The following is a 21,537-nucleotide window of genomic DNA, read 5'->3' as shown; positions in this document are numbered from 1 at the left end:
GCTGTGAAAAAACTTTTACATTTAATTAGCTGCCATTTGTTTATTTTTGCTTTTGTTTCCCTTGCATGAGGAGAGAGATCTAAAAAACTATTGCTAATATGTATGTGAAAGAGTGTGCTTCCTTTTTTTGCCCTAGGAGTTTTATGGTTTCCTACCTTACATTTAGGTCTTTAATCCATTTTGGGTTTATTTTTGTATAAGGTGAGAGAAAATGTTCTAATGCCATTCTTCTACATGTAGAGTTCCAATTTTCCATCACCAGGTATTGAAGAGACTGTATTTTCCCCATTATATATTCTTGCTTCCTTTGATATAGTTTAATTGACCCCATGTGCATGAGTTTGTTTCTGGGCTCTCTGTTCTGTTCCATTGACCTATGTGTCTGTTTTTGTGCCAGTGCCATAGCGTTCTGATCACTTTAGTTTTGTAGTGTCTGAAGTCAGGTGGTGTGATACCTCCAGTCTTGTTCTTTTTTCTCAAGATTGCTTTGGATATTTGGGGTCATTTGTGCTTCCATATAAATTTTAGGATTGTTTGTTCTAGTTCTGTGAAAAAAGTCATGGGTATATTGATAAGGATTGCACTAAATTTGTTGATTGCTTTATGGACACTTCAACAGTATTAATTCTTCCAATACATGAACACAGGATATCTTTCACTTTCACTGTATCATCTTCAGTTTCCTTCATCATTGTCTCATAGTTTTCAGAGTGTAGGTCTTCACCTCCTTCCTTTAAGTTTATTCCTATGTATTTTATTCATTTTAATATTATTGTAAATGGGACTATTTTCTTGTTTTCTCTTTTTGATAATTTATTACTAGTGGATAAAAAGCAACAGATTTCTGTATATTTATCTTGTATCTTGCAGCTTTACTGGATTCATTTATTAGTTCTAATAGTTTTTTGGTGGAGACCTTAGGATTTTCTAGTATAGTATCCTATCCTCTGCAAATAGTGAAAGTTTTATGTCTTCCTTTTCACTTTGGATGCCTTTTCATTCTTTTTCTTGTTTGGTTTTGGTGGCTAGGACTTCAAATAATATGTTAAATAGAAATGGTGAGAGTGGCTATCCTTGTCTTGTTCCTGATTTTAGAGGAAAAGCTTTCAGGTTTTAACAGTGAGTATGATGCTAGCTGTGGGTTTGTCATAATGGTCTTTATTATGCTTAAGAAATATTTATTCTATACCACTTTGTTGAGAATTTTTAGGACAAATGTGTGTTGAATTTGATAAAATGCTTTTTTTGCGTCTATCAAGATGATTATGTGCTTTTTATCCTTTGTACTTTTAACATGGTGTATCACATTGATTTGCAGTTATGAACCAACCTTGCATCCTTGAAATAAATCCCACTTGATCATAGTGGATGACCCTTTTTATATATTGTTGAACTGAGTTTGTTTTTATTTTGTTGAGGATTGTTCAATCTATATTCTTCAGGAATATTGTCATGTAATATTCATTTTGTCATGGTATCAGGGTAATGGTGGCCTCCCAGACTGAATCTGGGAGTGTTCCCTCCTCTTCACTTTTTTGGAATAGTTTGAGAAAGATAGGTACTAACTATTTTTTACATGTTCAGTAGAATTCTCCTGTGAAGTCATCCAGTCCTGGACTTAGAGTTGTCAGTAGTGTATTGATTACTGCTGTTATTCTTTCATTTGAAATACATTCCTCTGTCTTCTCATTCTGTTTAACTTTATTTTTCTCTATGAAGCTGGGTGAAACAGTTGCCTATCCCAGGCTTGATGATGTGTCCTTGTGTGGGAGTGTCCCTATACACTCTGCATATGTTCAGTGGCTCTGGTGGGAGAGCTGGATCTGAAGAGAGTACAGGCTGTGTCCTTCCCTTGGGTGTCCTGCTTTGGTGGGTGGTAGCACTGGTGTAGCTGGGCCACAACCAGAGCCAGGTGAAGGTCAGGGCATCGTCTATGCTCAATAACCATTACTGCCCTATCTGGGGCAGAGTTGAGGCTTGAGGGGCTAGAGCAAGAGCCCTGAGGTATTTGGCTTTCTCCCAGGTGTGTTGGCAGTCTCCACCTTGATTTGGGATGTAGCCAGGGCTTGAGTACTTGGGGCTGCACTTCTGTGCTGGTTTCACTTTCCCCCCTGGTGTGCCCACTGTCTTTAGAGGCTGGCTTGGTGCTGCAGAGGTGGTGCCACACCACTGAACTGACCCTGTCCACTCTCAAGTGTGCCCAGGGACTCATGAGCTGGCAATGTCTACCTCCACACTGGACAGAGGCTGGGCTGGGGTCTCAGCCGGCTCCATTCCCTCCAAATGTGTGCAGTCTCATTGGCGATGACAGCCTCTGCCTTAGTGGCGAGTAGCACCAGAGCAAGATGGGCTGGAGCAGGAGGCCTTGCAGGCTGGATGTGTGCAGAGCATGTCCTGGCAGGCTGGCCAGAGCCCCAGGGAATTTCAATCTTCTGCCTCCATGATGTGACTGGGAGTAAGTCTGTGTGTGTGCTCTTTTAAGAATGGAGTTTTGGGTTATTACAGCCCTCTGGTAAGCCCCACTGGTTTTCAAACCAGCTAAGAGGGCTCACCTTCCTGGTGTTGGACGCCCCAGGCTGGGGCACCTAATATGTAGCTTGAATCCCTTGTTCCCAGGGAGAATCTCCAGGCCTGTGATATTCATTCCTCTTCTGTGTCCCCTGCAAGAGGTGTGGGTTCATGCCTGATCACTTTTCTCCCTTCCTATCAGATGCTCTGTGGATCTTTATTTATAGCCTTGGTGTAGAAGACCTGTTGTGTTAGTCCCAGGTAGATTTCAGTGAGTGTCACTCTACAAGGATTTGTAGTTTGATGTGTTTGTGAAGGGAGTTGAGCCCAGCCTCCTTCTACTCTGCCATCTTGATCTCTCCCTCACAAACCCTTTAATCTTGATAAAGATTTGAGGATATATACTATTAGTCCTATTTTACAGATGAGGAAACTAAGTTATAGATACCCACCCAAGGTCCTGAAGTTTGTAACTGGTGGAGCTATGATTTAAACTCTGGATCAGAAACCATGTTCTTAATCATTATGATGCAATCATGTACGGAGATGGTTTTAAACCAACCAGCTGAAAATATACACTAAATATCTAATAAAATTACTGTAATTTAAGTATATAACCTCTCAAAACTTTATTTTTTTGCAGTATATAAGTGTCACCAATGGTAAATATATGTACACACACATTTATGCATGTGTATATATATGAATATATATTATTCCTTGAAATACATGTATATATATTTCTCTCTCTCTCTCTCTCTCTCTCTCTATATATATATATATATATATGTATATATATATGTATGTATGTATGTACAGTTTACTGACATTTTTTACTTTTCAGTCAGATAATGTTCTCAAAGAAGAAAAGCCAGATTTACCTATAAAAGCCTGAGTATTGAAGTTACTTAGTTTGGTTTTAGTACAAGACTGCTAGATCCACCTATACTTTTCTGATGCAAATGTAGATTGTTAGACTGAACAAGTAACAAGACAATCAAATTCTTCATGATTTGTTCATTTAGTCATGAAATTAATCAGTAATTGCCAAGTGGCAAAGGTCAAAACAAGAAAGGATCAGATGTTAGAACCCAGAAAGAAGTTTTCAAGACACTGTTTCTTATTCCTATTCTCTCCTATTTCCTACATTATATGCATACATTTCTTTTCTCCTACCAGAATTCTGCTAATGTAAAGGTTGACATTTGTTAAACATTTGCTATGTGCCAAGGCTGTGCTTTCTGTGGACCAGTATATGTACTATTCCTTACAACTGTAGGAGATCATCTATACTATCAACCTCGTATTACAGATAGGACAACTTAGCACAGAGAAACAATTTATCCAAGGACATAAAGCTAATAATTGGTAGAGAATTTGAGTTCAGGCAGTTTAACTTTAGAGCCCTTGTCCTTAAGGACTGCAATACTCATTGGGTAGGGAGGTGAGAGTTCAAGGAGAAATGGGAAAGAAGGGGAATATGTCAAGGGTATTTTGAAAAAGCTCACCTGCTGGTTCTAATACAAGTCCCTTCTCCACTGAGAACAACTGAACTCTGATTATATTTCTCTTAGATTATTTTTTTCCTTTTCCCTTTAAACTTTAACATCATCATTTTATTTGGACATATGAATCCAAGTGATTTTCTATTCTTTGTCCTCAGGATTCCTGATTCAGGATGGCCCTTTGGGATCTTGTGAAAACAAATACTGTGGTTTGGGAAGGCACTGTGTTCTCAGCAGAGAGACAGGGCAAGCGGAATGTGCCTGCATGGACCTTTGCAATCGGCACTACAAACCTGTGTGTGGATCTGATGGAGAATTCTATGAAAACCACTGTGAGGTGCACAGAGCTGCTTGCCTGAAAAAACACAAGATTACCATTGTCCACAATGAAGACTGCTTCTTCAAAGGTAAATACAGGGTGAGCCTAAAGTGTCACCTTTCTCTGTTTCTTCCATCTTCTCAACTAGTGCCTTTAAGTTTAAACTCTAGCACCACTTTATATAGCAAGTGTCTAAAAAAATAAAGAAAAAAATGTGAGCTTAATGACACTTGTGATCAGCAAGTGGATAGAAATTTACATGGATACAATTCTGAATCTCAGTCATGAGAACAAAGCTGGCCAAAATATGACTCAGAATTTAATATAGCTTACAGCATTGCACCATATGGCTTCCCAATCATGGCAGTTTTCTTAGGGACACAGAGTGGCCAATTCAGTCAACAAGCCAATTCCACCCATTGAAATGTACCTGGAGTGAAATTGGGAGAAGAATGAGTGCCAAGCCATGCTGAGAGAACATCTCACTTCTTCCTGATTAAAAACGATGCCTTCATCTAGTACCACATAATTCAAATTATATGGAACCTGTAAATGCCCACTGAAATAACTATGAACTCATGCTAAACCCAATTAGTAAATCTGAGATGACAATAATTTAAAATTTAAAAGTTAGCAGTATTTACTTCCATGGTGCTCAAAATCAGTGGTAACTGTTTATGGAAAAGTACTGCTGAATTAGTAATTTGACAAATTGTTTTAACATGCTGGATAAATAAATCATTAAACATCTTTAATGCCTTTGATTTATTTATAAACTTATTTCTTGTTTATTTATTTATGCTGGAAAGAATATTTTTTTATTAATAGTCATAACACAGACTGAAATTATAAAGTGTTAAGTATATAGAACGTCCATCATTCAAACAGGTCAGTGATCAGCTTGATTTCTAACCTTCAATTGTTTCTACATCCCTAGCTCTCAGAATGTTGCTGAAGTATTTTTACACTTAAAAGCTCATGTGATATTTTAATTCTTAGCTTAAATGTATGGTAACGTAAAATGTTGTTCATTTGCCCACCGATTAAATTTTCTTTTTCAAACTTGGTAGAATAAAGTATTATTTCCAAGGCGATTTAAAAAAAGACACACAGCTTTTCAAATGAATTAAGATGGAAGGCTCTGTAGTCATTGTGGCTACTAGAAGCCCTTTGATATAAATGAGATAAATTACAAGAATAGTTTCTTTACCAGGGTGAATCTGTGCACCTTGATTACACGTATTGAAGAAATTGATGACATTAGATTATTTTCTTTTACCGAAAGAATAACAGATGCTTTGGTTTCAAGTTCTGTTTCTTATCCTCTTCTATCTAATCTATCTTATAAATAGCTAACATTAACTGTATTAACATTGTGCTTTAATACTCATAAAATAATATTTTTCTGTCATTTTGACCTGAAATGGTAAGTGAAATTTTTACTATTCCATTGATGTATAGTATCATAAAACTATGCAAATAATATGCGATTAACTTAGAATTATATTCTAAAGTTGAGGTTTGGCCCAGCCGATTGATTATATGGAAATATACGATAATTATCATGTGAGGGAAAAAATCTGGAGTATTTAATGTTCTGCTCTATTGCTGGAGGCTTAGGCATAATGCAATGCAGTATGCAAATCAGCGTGGAAATAAATGAACTGGATATAGCGTGTAATGTTGCCTTCCTTATGAGTTACTTCATGAAACAATGGTTTAAAAATCTTTTGTCCTTCAGACATACTAAGCATATTTATTAGATCTATGATTGCTTCCAAAATACTTTGTCATCATACATAGTATTACAATTTAATTTATATTAACTGGGTGAGTTACCAGGGGTTAACACATTTCCCAGGTCTCAGAATTTGTGGGTCTTCTGTTTGTTTATTTGTTTTGGTGTTTTACCTAATATAAATATATATGTATCTCATAAGAGGATTTTATTTCAGCAGGAAGGAAGTAAATAATATATAATAAAATGATAAATTGCTTGTCTTATTAGTGTGCAATTGGCCAAATTTTGGACATAAAAGAAGATTCTATGGAGCTGAAGGCCTAATAGTGTGATGGCTAAAATTAACTCTTGTGCTTGTGGATTATTCTTTCTGTGGAATTTCAGCAGTTTATATTGTTTCAAATAATGGCCCAAAGGAAGAAGCAAATCAAAATATTATGTTCAAGAACTGCTAAAAAATTATGTTTAATTAAATATTTTCAAATAGAAAACATCAAAACAAGCAAAATAACAGGAATGTTTTCCTCAAAATTTTTTTTCTACTTTTAGATATAATAAAAAGTGATTATGAAAACCTTATAGAAATCCACAAACTGGAACCTATAGGCCAAATCCAGGTCACTGCTTATTTTTTTAAGCAAAGTTTAAGTGGAATACGGCCACACTATTAGTTTAGGAATTGTTGTTGGGTGCTTTTGAGCTACAAAAGGAGAATTGAGTCGTTACAACAGAGACAGTATGGCCTGCAAAGCCTAAAATATGCTTTATCTGCATCTTTTCAGTAAAGGTTTGTTAACTTCTGATTTAAAAGATTACTAATGCCTTAAAATCAATTTTAAACATATTCACATATCTTTATTATCCTACCTTTTCGGATAAGGTGGTGAATACAGGGACCTACGTGTGTGGTAAAATTGACTAGAACACAACACACATACCCACACACAAATGGATAGAAGTAAAACAGAAAATCTGAGTAAGATCAGTGGATAGGGCCAAAGTTTGTATCCTGTTTATGATATTGTACTATATCTTGTTTATGATATTGTACTATAGTTTTGCAAAATGTTACCATTGGTAGAAATGAGTAAAGGATGCATGGAATCTCTCTGTATTATTTCTTGCAATTGCAGATGACTATATAATTATCATAAAATGAAAGAGTTTAATTTTTAAAGTACTGAAAAAATAATAACAAAAACTTTTAAAAAGTTAAAGAAAGGAAGATTTGCATTATTCATTAATGACTTGAACTTTAAGCAAAGTTCTATTTGTTTCACATATCATAAATTTATCAGATTTATGTTTAGTATTTATAATTAAGCCTGTGTATTTATTCATCATTTTAAAATTAAGACTAGAGTCCAGATTAAAAACATTTATATCTATATCAATACATATATCTATATTTATATCTAACCTATATCTATATATATCTTCTTATTATTATTTGTGTTAAATATTTAAATGTCTCTGTTGTATACTCAACATTTACTACTACTGACTCATAGACATGAATTCACTAAGAATTTTCTTTAGTGATTTATGATTTCTGAAACTATAAAGAAAATATACATCTGTGAACACAAATTTTTTTCTAATTTATTTCTATTCACATTTATTTGATTATGAAGAAACTATCTACAATAGGATATATAATATTATAGTATTTGTTTATTGGCATCAAATACTTTATGATGATCTTTACCATAGAATCAAACTTTCCATTTTATATAATGCCTTGTTATTCACTGTGATGAGAGTTTTGCTTTAATTTCCCATCCCTCACCCCCAAATGGCTTTCTGACTGCTGCAATACACGTGGTTATGCATAACAAATAAAAGGTCCTCTCACCCTGACACTGGGTCAGTCTGTCAGACACTGAGTCACCTAGCAGAATTTACACACTCAGAGTATAGATGTAAGCTGGAGTAAGAAACTCAAGATATAACCTCTTCCAAGAGGAGTAGGGAATTAAACCTTTTATGAGAAAGTCAATTGAACAGAAACACTTTGGGCATTTACCGCACTGAGATTGAAACTGCTATAAATGCAAATGTTCTGTGCACCTGAATGTGCATCACAAAGAGTAACAACTTGGGAAATATGTTTCTTTATAGCTATGTGTGTGCTATTTGAATGAGATCTGACATAGTGTTCTTTTTCTTTGGTATAATCTGGAGAGACATTCATATTTCATGTTTAATTGATTCTCTTTCCTAATTATTATTATTTTTTAAGACAGAACTTCTAGAACTTAGGCTAGAAAACTGGGCTGCCAATTTTAAAATAGATCAGTAAAATGCTCTGTGATAATCCACCTGGGCTTTTAGATTGCCTTTTTTTGGGGGAAAGGGCATGTTGGTAAAGCTTCTATTTTATGTTGAAACAGACTTGTTTACCATTTCATGAAAAATAATTATGTTGATAATATCAACTTTGGAAAATGGCACCCAGATGTTGGTTTGTTTGTTCTGTTCTATTTTATTTTGTTTTTAGTCATATTAACCAAATGGAATTACAGATTGGTGGTGAAATTAATAACTTCGACAAAATGCTGACACTCAGAAGTTCCAGTTCCTCTGAATGCATCCTGTACCCACAACCTCAAAACCAATTTTATTAGTCCCCTGAATTTCATTAGATGTACATTAATTTTTTCTGATTTGATGACAAAATCAACTGAGCTGTGTTTCATTTTTCATATCTATTTTGCACTGAAATTTTAAGCAGTGTTAAGAATATAGTTGTGTTGTCACTCTCCTCTCTAATCAAACTGTGACCTGCAGAATCCTATGTATAACCCACTATATAGCATACTTTAGGAATCGTTGTTAGGTGTACACTTGTAAATGCACTAATTGCTACTAAAATCATACCAAATATTTACTTCTCCCCTGATTTTTGAAAACTCTGTAAAGGATTTTGTAAACATTACATAGTGTATGTGTTTGTCTTCCATTTATAGATAGTAGATATGTTATAGATTTTACATATAATATGAAAAGCTCCAAAAGAGGAAGATTTAAATGTTAGGACCACCCAACAGATGTATTAAAATATTATCAGAGAGAAATGAGAAATATTGGGTATTATTTATGTCAAAAAATCTTTCACAACTATGATATTATTAATTCATTATAATAACAAGCCAGAAGGCAAGAAGCCTAAGATTTTTTTAAATGGATTCCAACATTCACACTGTAAGTTAAAGCTACTTGGATAAGAACCAAGGGCTTCTGGCCTCTCTTTTAGTGTATGTATGCTTCAAATCATTCCACTTAAGTCTCTAATATCATAATAGCTTACTTGCCTTTGATTTTTAAAAATTTATTTTTTATAGTAATTTCCATGTGTCTATTTTACGTTATTTACAAACAACGTTTCTCACTGTGGTATGTGTAAGGATTAAATAATGTATTTAACACAGTTCTTGGGCAAAAGAAGAAGTTAGTAAGAGATAATTACTGGGTTTAAAAGACTGGAACTTCAATAACTGTGAACACTTGATTGAAATAAATTTTCACCCTTGAGTCTGGGAAGCCACACATAATTTCTTTTAGTTTTACATCAGTCTTGTGTAAAAGACTGGTCAAATTATTACAGAACCAAATCTGTCAGATCATAATAAACAAATTGAAGGTAATAAGTTTTCCAATTGTAAATAAGACTACTTAAAGAAAAAAATAACTCAAGTTTAGAAACATATTTATTATTAGTTTCTTGATTGTAATTGAACATCTGTCTTATAGTCACCTTTCTCACTGACTTATTATAGGCTTATTTTGTTTACCGTATACTATAAATAGAATATCTATTAGATGTATAACAATGTGATTTTACCCCCCTACACCCCCCATATAAATTTAGAGACTAAGTGGACTTCTTGTTGTATTTAATTTTTGTCAAATTTTCCTCTTTTTGTGACATATAGGAGCTAAATTTAACTTTCAAATACATGGATAGTCTTAACTTGTTTTTGTACATTTTTATGTTTATCATTTTTTGGGGATCAAGTTATAAAAAGAATATTTTATTTTTGTATTTTATTTCATGTTTTCTATGGATTTATGAATATTTATCAATAGAGCACAGTATTCAACAATGACAGAAAAAATGAGAACAATTTATTAGTTCAAATAATTTTGATTCTATCTTGAAGCTGTTTAAATATTGTATCAGTCATTACCTCTCACTGACACCTACACTTATGGTGTTCATTTTCTTACTATCTGATTCTCAAATGTTAAATGTGATATTTCTGCAACTTACAAAGTGAAGAACAGTTTTTACAAATATTATTTTTCAATGTAGTTGATTTTTCCTCTCTGATATTTCTTTGCAAAAACCAGATAATGAAAAACTTTCCATTGATTACATTCACCGTATGTAATTGGGGATAACATGTTCTAGAAAATTCAGTTGGAAATTATTCTCAATTAGTCTGATCTATGTTTCACTTTGAAAATCCTTTCTGAGGGAGTTCCTATAGATATTTCAGAGAACATTTGAAAACCTGACAATAATAAAAATTAAAGCCAAATAGGAAAAGTGAGAAGCTTTGCATGTGATTATCATCCAGAGAGTTATGTAGAAACAAATTTGGAGGGAATCACGTTGCAACTCAAGGAAGATTTTGGAGCACGAGACATACATTTAAGAATTATAAGTGTCAAAACCAAAGAACTCTATGGTTGAGATAAACTAGAGGATGAATGAGTGCACACTGGGAAGCAAGAGAGCTGAGGATAGAACCTTGCTGTACTTCAACAACCTTCAGCAGTCCGAAAGTGGAGAAAAGCAAACAAAGAAGACAAACACATAGTTAACAGCGATATAGCAGGAAAACTTAGAGAGCATAGATAAACAGAAGCTAAGTAAGAAAGTTTTTCATGGTGGCCAGAATGGTGAGCTGAAATAAATGTGGATGAGGTCAAGTCTGATGAGGATCGGGAAATGACCACAGGTTTGGAAAGATTAAATCCAAGCTTGACTTTGGTGAGAGTTGGTAAGAGAGAAAACAGGAGCCGAGAAAGTGAGAGATAAAGTACAGAAAGCTCACTGGAAGAATGTTTCTCTAAAGAGGAGCAGATCCATATAGAGATTCCTTATCTCTTTGTCTCTCACCTCTATATATGGTGATCAGAAGGGAGACATGTAAGTGGGGTAGTGAAATGGAGAAGGGGAAATTTCTGGGGCAAGAGAAGGAGGGGCCCTTGCCAGAGAAGAGCCTTTGGATCAGCTAGAGAGAATGGGACCCAGTGCACAAGGGCCAGATTTGGCTTTAGATGAGAGCACAGATTCTTCAACCGTTAACAAGAAGGAAGGGAAAAAACAGGCCCTTTTTGGTGCTGGTAGCTGGACATATTTCATACTATAGATGTGTGTGGTTCTCATCTGGGTGCTTATAATTTCTTAATGAAATAAAAAGGAAGCATGAGTTAAAAGTGGCAGAGAAGAAAGTTTCGGAGATTTGAGAACAAAGAAAAAAATTTGTGCAACAATAAACAAGGAAAGAGAGAGAAAAGACCAGAGGATGTAATAGGGTGTTGGGTAGTGCTGACAAACCATGTGATAACATTTTGCTCATGAATTTAAAGTGAGAGTAGTCTTCCATGGCTGTGTATTCTTCTACTGATACAAATATAGTCAGCTGCTTAGAGTAAGGCATTGAGAAGGTAAGGAATGGGGTTGAACCAGGATTTAATTTTTCCAGGAAAGAATTACATAGGAAGAAAGAGTCCAAAACCATATTTTCTCCCTCTCTCAGGGGCAGAATGATTATGTTATCTTTGCTTTATTGTGCATATCTACTCTGTATCCAAAGCTCTCCTGGTGAGTACCTTTTGCCTCAGCTTGTGTATAGAACAAAATGGATTCCCAACCATCTCTAAATCCTGGAAATTCTCTTACATATTTTGGGTTAACTTCCTAATGCTAATATACAGTTTACATTTGTGCCTCTTAGTTAAAACTTGCAATAATGAAATCTGTTTAGACTAGTTAGCCAAGACACACCTTTCCAAAGTATTTGGAAAGCATATAAGTCTACAATAGCTATTTTATTTCAATGGCTTTCCATCTCTCTGATGAATTAGCACTCACCATTATGCGTAACTATTTGTGTCATACACAAACTATTTTTATTTAGGAAAAAAGAACTGTTGACAGATAACTCTCAAAAAACAGAAAGTGGATGGGCAATTATCTTGACATATATCTAAGATAATAGCATTTTATTATTACTTCCATAAGCAAGCTATAAGTCAATGTTATTGAGAACAGTCATTGTGCTGAGGGTATACTTTGACAAATGAAACTGCTTTATTTGGTTAAGCAAATTATCTGAAAGTTTGAGGCAGCTCAAACATTTTCTATCTAATATTTCTTCATTTAAACATTTAATTTATTCAATATGTTTTAATCCATCTGGCTCCCAATCATATTGGAATATAGATTGGCTTAATGTGCATGTTTCTAGGGTTTTTGACATTTAATTCACTTTTTTTTATATAAATTTATTTATTTAATTTATTTATTTTTGGCTGCATTGGGTCTCCGTTACTACACGCGGGCTTTTCTCTAGTTGAGGAGAGCAGGGGCTACTCTTTGTTGCGATGCACAGGCCTCTCATTGCGGTGGCTTCTCCTGTTGCGGAGCATGGGCTCTAGGTTCATGGGCTTCAGTAGTTGTGGCTTGTGGGCTCCAGAGCACAGGCTCAAAAGTTGTGGCGCATGGGCTTAGTTGCTCCGTGGCATGTGGGACCTTCCCGGACCAGGGCTCAAACCCGTGTCCCCTGCACTGACAGGCAGACTCTCAACCACTGCGCCACCAGGGAAGCCCTAATTCACTTTTTGAAACATTTTTTTCTTAAAAAGGAAGAAAACGCTAATAAAAATTGAGAGAGATGCATGAGCTTTTGATGAACCTAATTAAGCATTAGTGTAATTAATTGAAAGGAACAATATTACATATGCTTGATTAAATTTATAAGTGTTCAAAGTGTCACATGCCTGTCAAAAGGCTTCAGGTTATAATTAATAAAAGTATCTACAGAAAATATATATGCATATATATATACCATGGATAGGTATGCATCAGCAAATATAATTTTTTGACTGTTCGCTGATGATCGTTTATTGTCACCTGATCCTGTGGCTGACCCATTTTAAAGGCACTATCCAAAGATGAAGATGACACAGTTCTTACTTTTGCCAAATGAGTGGAAATGAGTGGCTAGTTCATTCGATAAATGCCCAATGATGTTTTTCCCCATTGCCAGAAAATCTCATGTTATGTTAGATTAGCATATATACCTGATAGTCAGATATGCTGAAATCATTCTGTGTCAAAACAACCTATCTACCCTTTGTTTAAGTGAAACATTTTTTTATCAGTGTATATGTGTCACATTACATCCAAACATTATTTATGGTCATATAGTTTTTGTTTTTTCTCTTGGCAGTTTATTATTACTGAGTATGAGGTCCAAATTAAAAGTGGAAAGGAGGGATGTTTGAGAACAATATTCAGAAAGAAATGAGACAGTCACATTCAGAAAACAACAGGGAAGTTCGAACTCAGAAGGAACGTGTTGAGAACAAATTTCACCTTCTTATCCCGCGTGTTAACTCATGCGGCTTTGAAAATCACTGCCCATTCTTTTAATAAGAAGGGAGTCTTCCTTTGTAAGAATTCACATCTTTAACCTATTCTGTTCACTCTGTCAACCTAGGAGATACTGGTCATTCACTTGAATTTCAGATGAGTACCAGTAAAAGTGTTGTGATGTAGTGTGTGCTGAAGCTAATTCGTATGTATAAAAACTCAGACAACCTGAAGTCCTGTACGTAGTGCGTGGCCTGTTTTGACTAAGGGAATATTATAAGGAAGAGAACGATTTTTGGAACTGCTCATTTGCATTGTATCTATCTAGTCACTGGATGTCCATCTACTCCCAAACAAGCACAGAATATTGACATTAGAGCTCTAGCTTTGAGTGGAGTTTCCATGCCTTATCAAAACCCATAATTCATTTTTTGGATCCCCAGATTTACTTATTTTCAAAACAGATACATGGGTGTAAACTAATTATATAGACAATATAACTGATCATTGTTTAATGTTTCACTTGAAAGATACTAATAGGCCCACATCAACTGCACTTTTGGTGAAATAGAAAAGAACATGCCGGTTGGTATTGGGTGTGTTTTCCAGTACTCGGAATAATAACTATGGCATTTAACTATGATGGAATTCTACAAAACATAAGAGTGGGGTTGGAGTTTAATTAAATTTTGTCAAAATTACTTTCAACTCCTGAAGAAAAATATGTTTGAATAATACAGCACATGTTTTGGCCTTTAAAAATCTTAGGAAGTGGAAACATTTACATGACATGTTGGCACGCTCTCCATAGCTCAGAAACAGCTCATATACAACATAGCGACAGCTTTGTTCATTAATTCCACAGTAAACCTGCACACTGACTCCTGTATAAATTTGTTACTGCTGTGTCTACATCTACTGGAAGCAGCAGGCGTGGAGTTTCATTTAAACATATCTTTAAAAATATGGGAGAAGGATGATGCCATGTCCTTTCTGTGGAATTCTAATTATTTCACCATCAGAATACTACACAAAATAAATTAATAAATAAGCAAAAATCATATTTAGACATCGAGACATTATCTTGCAGGCAGTAGAGAGAAACAGGTTGCTGTGTTTGACTCTAGGTCATCCTGAATATTTGGAAATTTTACTTGCAGATACAGAAAATGGTTTGTTACTCAGAGGCAAAGCCTCTTTTCACCTCACCCCTCTCCCAGCCCTCCTCACTCCCCTGTCCCAACACGGACCATCCCATTGCCCTCTGAGACTGAAAGCAGTGACCTTGAGAGAAATAAGTCATTACACTGTGGCTTTAGGAAGAGGCCAAGGCATTGCCCCCATTTACAACCCAATCTCTTGACCCTGTTTCTTAAGAAAAGCCCAGGAGGACCAAAGTGTTAAGTGCATAAAAAGCAAGCTCTATTCCAACCTTATTTCCAATCAGATTAGAGTGAATGGATCAATTTGAGCTAGAGCCTTTAGCTATTTCAAAAACCTATCTTCTTTTCACCAAAGTACTTGACCTAAATCTCTTTGTCTTTGTCTGATGCTTTCCTTTTCCTACTCTTGCATGCTGGGTAGTCTCTTCACCAGCAACTAGTAATACAGAAGGAACTCTGGTTGTTATTCGTGATATCAGTGAGCATTCATAGGATTTAACTCTGGTTGATTTCTTGCCATTTCTTGGGGCACTTAGTTATGTCTCATCCTCAGGAAACTCAAATTTCTTTTCCATTCTTCTATCGCAAAATCTCTTATATGGACTCAGGATTCTGGAAGTTTTGACTCTGAAGTTATCACAGGTTTGCACAGGTTGGGCTCTAATTTGGGAGTTCATGTGCCAAAATCATAGGTTAAAACATTGTCCACAGGTGGGTCCCCCAGAAGATTCCAGGCTCAGCTACTTTCTGCCTCTGAAGAAAGCCTCACTCTGAAACTTCTCCATTCTCCTTCTTTTCTGCTTGGTTGCACTTTGCTCAGTGTTCTCTGTGGTCAGTAAATCTCAGCCAGAGCTCTGCCAGCCTGCCACACCATGTTTCCCTCATTTTGAACATCAGGGTCAAAATTCTATTTTTCATTATTACCTACCAGTGCATCCCCAGAGCCTTCACCTAAACACAGGAAAAAGCGTCTCGTTGGTTTTTTGCTTTACCTTAACCATACATATTCATGAACTTTGATCATAATCTCCTCTCAAAGTAAATGTGGATCATTTGCTTTATATTCATATTCTACAAAAAGGCCATTCAACAGGCTCTTTCCTGGGCATGGAACGAACGTCTGGGACATGGTGTAGCATCTCTAGGTAAACATACAAAATTCAGTTATTCCTGACCAAGCACCCTGGGAGCACAAAAATTGCATTGCATGTGAATTTTATTGTCTACCAAAATTTCTATGATAATTATGTCTAATTTGAATCATTTAAAAAATTTTAAACGAACTACAATGGGAAGGAATATCTCCTGTAAAATGAAAATTACTTGACAAAAAAGATAATTTTTTCATAGTTTATTAAAAGCGAATTTCTATATATTGGGTTTGTTAAGGCACCATATCACCCAACTGCCTGTTACTGTGATAGGGCCTGTGATAAATTCATAATAGTAGGCAAGAATTAAGTAATTAAAATATGAATTTTAAAATAGTAATATATATGTACATACATATATACATTGATCTGAAATTTTAATATTTACAATAATAATGCTAATCTCTATTTTCCCACACATTTTAACAATAAAATAATAAGTTTTTTTAAAGACTGGCATTAGTGTGAACAGATATGCCTCAATAATTAACTGGCTGAGGATCCAGATATTTATAACATAAAATAACCAATAAAATGTACAGGTATATTAATGTTGGTATTGGTACTCAAATCATTATGACTTTTAACATTTTTTTCTTTATTATGTGAAAATGTGTGTGTTTTGTGGTTTTTGTTTTTCTAAGGATAGCATAAAGTGCATCTTCTACGGTCTAGTTTCTGCTGAATGCCAAACATACCCTTACTCTTTAAGAAAAAGGAATTTTACATAAATGGAACACTATCAGTATTGTTTAACATAAATTATTTAGACTAAAGTAAAGCTTCAACAATAAGTTTCATTTTATGAGAAAAAGATAAATGGGATGTTTAAAATGATTAGCTCTCATCATTAATCAGTAATGAATTGAGTTTTGAGAAAATAAACTTCCTATTTCTAATTATCAAATCCTAAAGCACTTGAATAAACTAAATTGTGAGCTAGCTTAAGAAACAATCCTCTTGATTCCTTAATTATTTTAAGACAAGACATCACCACATTTATGTTGTGCACCTGCAAATCCAGGCTAGGATTGGTATTTATGTGCCAAGGTCTGTAAGTTTGGAAGTGATAGAATTCATCAGAATTGTGTTTGTTTGTGAATATCTAAGTTAAATCTGGAAATTCTAGTTGGAGTTTAAAAAATCATATTTCTTAAAGTTTTAGAATTTGAGATTATAGAAAAAAGGAGTGTTGTTCTTTTTTTTCTTATAGGACTATTCTAATGTGTTTTGCAATATACAGGAAATTTTTCTTTGCCCTGATTTTCTCCCATGAGCTCGGCTCTTGATTTTTTCTAGTAATACTGTTTCTGTCTTTGTCATAATGTTGTCATTTACCTTCAATCTTTACATGATTGAAGGAAGGACTGGAGACTTGGAAGATAAAGGAGGGGCCCAGAGTAACACAGAAAGCATTTGGGTGGCCAAGGACACAAAGTATCTGAATTTCTGTTAATTAGTGATTGATCTATGCATGGTATGTTTTTGGAGAAAAAAGACGAAATATACTTTGGAAAATCGACATACTATTTCCCCAAGAGGGTCTTATTGTCTATAACTAAGCACCAAAAATGCTCCATGTATCCTCAGTGAAATATCGATGTCTAATTTCTGGGAAAATCCAATGTGACTTCAATAATTGAGCTATCAGGCTTTTGATAAGAATTATTTTTAAAAGTCTTGAGATACGTAAGATTTATGTTGTATGTCAGCAATTGTTAAAAAATACATTTTACTAAAATTATAATATATTTATAGCAAGGATGTTTTAATAATTTACACTTAGGAATAGCGGTGGAAAAAAATGAAAGGATGGTTTCAAGTAATAAAAATTGAAGAAATGAATGAAAAAAGTGTTCCTCATTTTTCTTATTTTTATGGGACAAGGTATAATAGTTTTTGAGAGGTCTAGAAAAGAAAGCTTTTAAAAAAATATCTCTTTATGCCAGAAGGAAATGAAAATTATATTTGAATAGAACCCTTGGGGCCAGTCACATCAATAGCATCCTTTAAACTTTGTTAAAAGTGGTGGTACGTAAAGTAAGAGAAACTTATAGAAGACTTAATAACCTGATCAAACAAAATGAATGAAGTTCATGAAAAAATAAGTGTTAGAGCTTGGGATTTGATATCCTGTAGGAATAACACCTATTAAAAAATCCCACAATAAAAATCTGATAAGGTGTTTAATATAGTCTACTGTCAAATATTGCTAGGGTGAGTAGCCTGACTTTGATGATTAATTAGACATCACCCTTCAAATATCTAAAAGCAATTATCAAAGTCTTAATATTGGTGGGAAAGCTAGCAAAAGGTAGGATAGCAGATATGAGAGTAGCAAGGATTAAATATATCCACAAAAAATATTCTTTGGGAAATTATTTTTATAAAGCTTTACATTTTAATTCCTTTCATCTTTAATGACACAAATTCACAGAAGATGAAGAAAATAAAGAGAAACACTACTACATTCCAACTTAGCCCTGTTGCCTTTGTCTATTATTTAAATATCTGTATGTTCCCTTGCCTGATCATTTAAAATATTATGTATTAAAAAATAAATAAAACACCTGTCTCAATGGCTGTACTACTAAGAAAGTTAATTTGGCTAAGGATTATTAGTACATAAAAGCAAGTCTAAGAGAATCTGTCTTCATTTAGTGAAATTAAAAGAATAAATGTTTACTTATCAGATTAAATATCATATGATTTTACATATTAAATTGATTTTACAGAGTGTTTATTTTATTTTATTTTTTGGCTACACCACAAGGCTTGCAAGATCTTAGTTCCCCAACCAGGGGTGGAACGGGCGCCCCCTGCAGTGGAAGTGTGGAATCTTAACCACTGGACAGCCAGGGAAGTCCCTACAGAGTGTTTTTATGTAGTTGCGATCTTCATTAAACTTATTAAAACTAGGCAAAATATTGCTATGTATAACATATAATTGGTAACAATATTAAGTTGGTAAGTATTTTAAAGAACTGAGCAATGAAACTTATCAGAATACATATAACGAAGTATATTTAGATGAAGAAATTAAGAAGAAAAAAGAGATTGAAAATGTGGCACATAGATACTCATCTTTATTTGGGGTTTAATTGATGTAAACCCAGTCTTATGCTAGTTTTGTTTGTTTGTTTGTTTCTAACTACATATCTGTTTCAAAGATTAGAATGAAATTTATAGAAGACAAATAAGATTATGTTGCTCTCCTTCTCAGAACACCCCAAATGTTCTTTAATACCCCAAGCAGAATGCAGTCTTAGTCACAATCTAGGTTTCACAGGATCCATACCTTAGGCATCCTTTTTATCAGTCTCCCTAACTGCTCACTCATTCGGTCCCATGTCCCTTTTCACTGATACTGAAACATGGGGAGCTCACTCCCACCCAAGGGCCTTTATGTTCCCATCCTTGCACGGCTGTGAAGGCTGTTCCTCAGGTCTGCATATGGCTTATTCCCTCACTACTCCAATCCTCATATGTCAGATCCACATAGGACATCCTTTATAAAATATCTTTCGATATTTTTCTTCAAAATACATTAAGTATTCTATACTTAATTTTTAAGTACAAAATACATTAAGTATACCTTAGTAACATTACAGAAATGATACTAGCAATTTATGACTTCTGGTTTTTGGCAGGCTTTCTTATTAAAATGTAAACTCAGGGAGAGCAGGGACATTTTCTTTCTTATAAACCATCTTTGCCAAGTCTAGAATTGAGGTAACAACTCAGTAAATATGTGGTAAATAAATGAAGGAATAAATAAAAGAATGAATATTCAAACATATCCCTTCAGACATCTTGAGGGATAACAATAAAAGTGGTTTAGAAAAGCAATTTCAGAGTAAGAATAAATTACTAACAGGCTTCTAAAGAGTTTGACAGTACAGACAATCTCAAACATGTTTAACTATTGCTGTAACCTCTTTACAAATGAGAACTGGTCAGTGCTTACTGACCGAGTAGGACCAGACCAGGGCCACAGCTCTACCGCTGGGATGTGTCTGCATCTTCTCAGGGTTCAAGGTGCTCACAGACGCCTTCGCAGTGGCGTAGCATCCGCATATTGCTGTGATTATTAAGGGTTTTCTGTTCTTTCGTTTCTTGTTCACTCCTCTTGTTGTTCCTGCCGCTCTCTGCACTTCATTGTTTTCTCTTTTTAGTTTCTGTTTCCTTCATCATTGGTCACTCCCTCTGATGAGATGCCTTCTCTTCCAACAATGTTCTTCAACCTCTATTTGAAGGCTGATTTTGACCATCTGCTTCATAAAACTGTTCCTTGATTATGCTCACTTGCCTTGAACCACTGTTAAAAGTAGTTATATTAAAATATATATTTACATATGAATATGAAGGTAAACATAAATATAAATATAAAAACAGTCTCGCTTTGCTGTGCTGGGTTCAGAGCTTTCTTGGCAGCGCTGGTAACATGTTCTATAAATACGCAACCTCTTCCAGGCAGGCTCCTTCGTGTTCTCTTCACAGACACCTGGCTGCTCTGGGGAAGGGGTTTACTTGTCCTTGGTTTATTTACTTGTCGGTGTATACTGTCTGTTTTTCTCTGTTTCCTCCCCACTGGAAAGACATTCCTTAAAGACAGGGACATTAGTTGATTTTTCATCACTGTATCCTCAAGTCCTAGAACACAATCTGACACTTAGTAGATGTTCTGTAAATAAGAAATAGCTTAAAATCCTGAATAAATAGGAAGAGAGAAGCTTCCTAGGAGTTCTGCAGAAGAATTTTAGGACTTTTCATGACACCTCTGTGTGAATGTATCTGTTTGCAGCTTTGAAATTGTTAAGTGATAAAAAAAATCCAATGAATTGGATTAAGCAAAAAAGTAGGACATTTAGTTGTATGTACAATTAAAATTGCAAGGGTAGAGTAAAGCTGCATGCCGGGGCTCAAATGCTTTCCCATGAAGGTGTCCTCTGTCCGCGCCTGACTCTGATCTCCTCTGCATCAGCTCTGCAGACCTGAGTGGCAGAAAGCAGACTTTCTCGAGAGTCTGCAGCACCATGGGACTTACTTTCCCCAGTTTCCCGTCCAATGAAAGACAGACTCTCTCTCACACAAATTCCCATTAGAATCCCATGACTGACAGTTGTGTCACCTGCCCATCTCTAATTCTTTGCCCACCAACTGACTCTTATGCCAGGCCTGTTTCAAATATTGAAGATGGAATTACTCCATCCAAGAGGATAAGGGATGGAAGGAAAGTATCTTCCTGAAAGAAAACTGTAGGGTTGTTACCTGAAAAAGGGTAATAGAGACTGAGCAGTGATGGACACCTCACTAAAGAAGATAAACAAATGCAAACATGTGTATGGAAAGAGACTCAACATCAGTTTTCATATGGGAATTGTAAATATAAATGACAATTAGGTACTATTATGTAACTATTAGATAGGCTAAAAAAAATCCCCAAACTGACAATACCAAATGGTGTGGGGCTTTTTGGGTTTTTTTTGTTTGTTTGTTTTTTCCAAAAGACTTGACACAAACTTGAGTTCCACATAAAAT

The 21,537-nt window shown here is 35.0% G+C and overlaps 1 protein-coding gene across 3 annotated transcripts in view; it reads left to right on the top strand.

The window, feature by feature from the left end:
* FSTL5 (follistatin like 5) overlaps positions 1–21,537 on the top strand; it is a 768,953-nt gene that overhangs the window by 258,847 nt on the left and 488,569 nt on the right. For all 3 annotated transcript variants that reach the window (XM_036853815.1, XM_036853816.1, XM_036853817.1), the window contains one exon: positions 4,172–4,420. In XM_036853815.1, coding sequence (XP_036709710.1) covers positions 4,172–4,420 — 249 coding nt within the window. The remainder of the gene's footprint in view (positions 1–4,171; positions 4,421–21,537) is intronic.

This window comes from Balaenoptera musculus, chromosome 5 (genome assembly GCF_009873245.2).
Source record: "Balaenoptera musculus isolate JJ_BM4_2016_0621 chromosome 5, mBalMus1.pri.v3, whole genome shotgun sequence".
Taxonomy (NCBI): domain Eukaryota; kingdom Metazoa; phylum Chordata; class Mammalia; order Artiodactyla; family Balaenopteridae; genus Balaenoptera; species Balaenoptera musculus.
The sequence above is the reverse complement of the archived record's forward strand: the minus strand, read 5'-3'. Positions and strand labels throughout refer to the sequence as shown.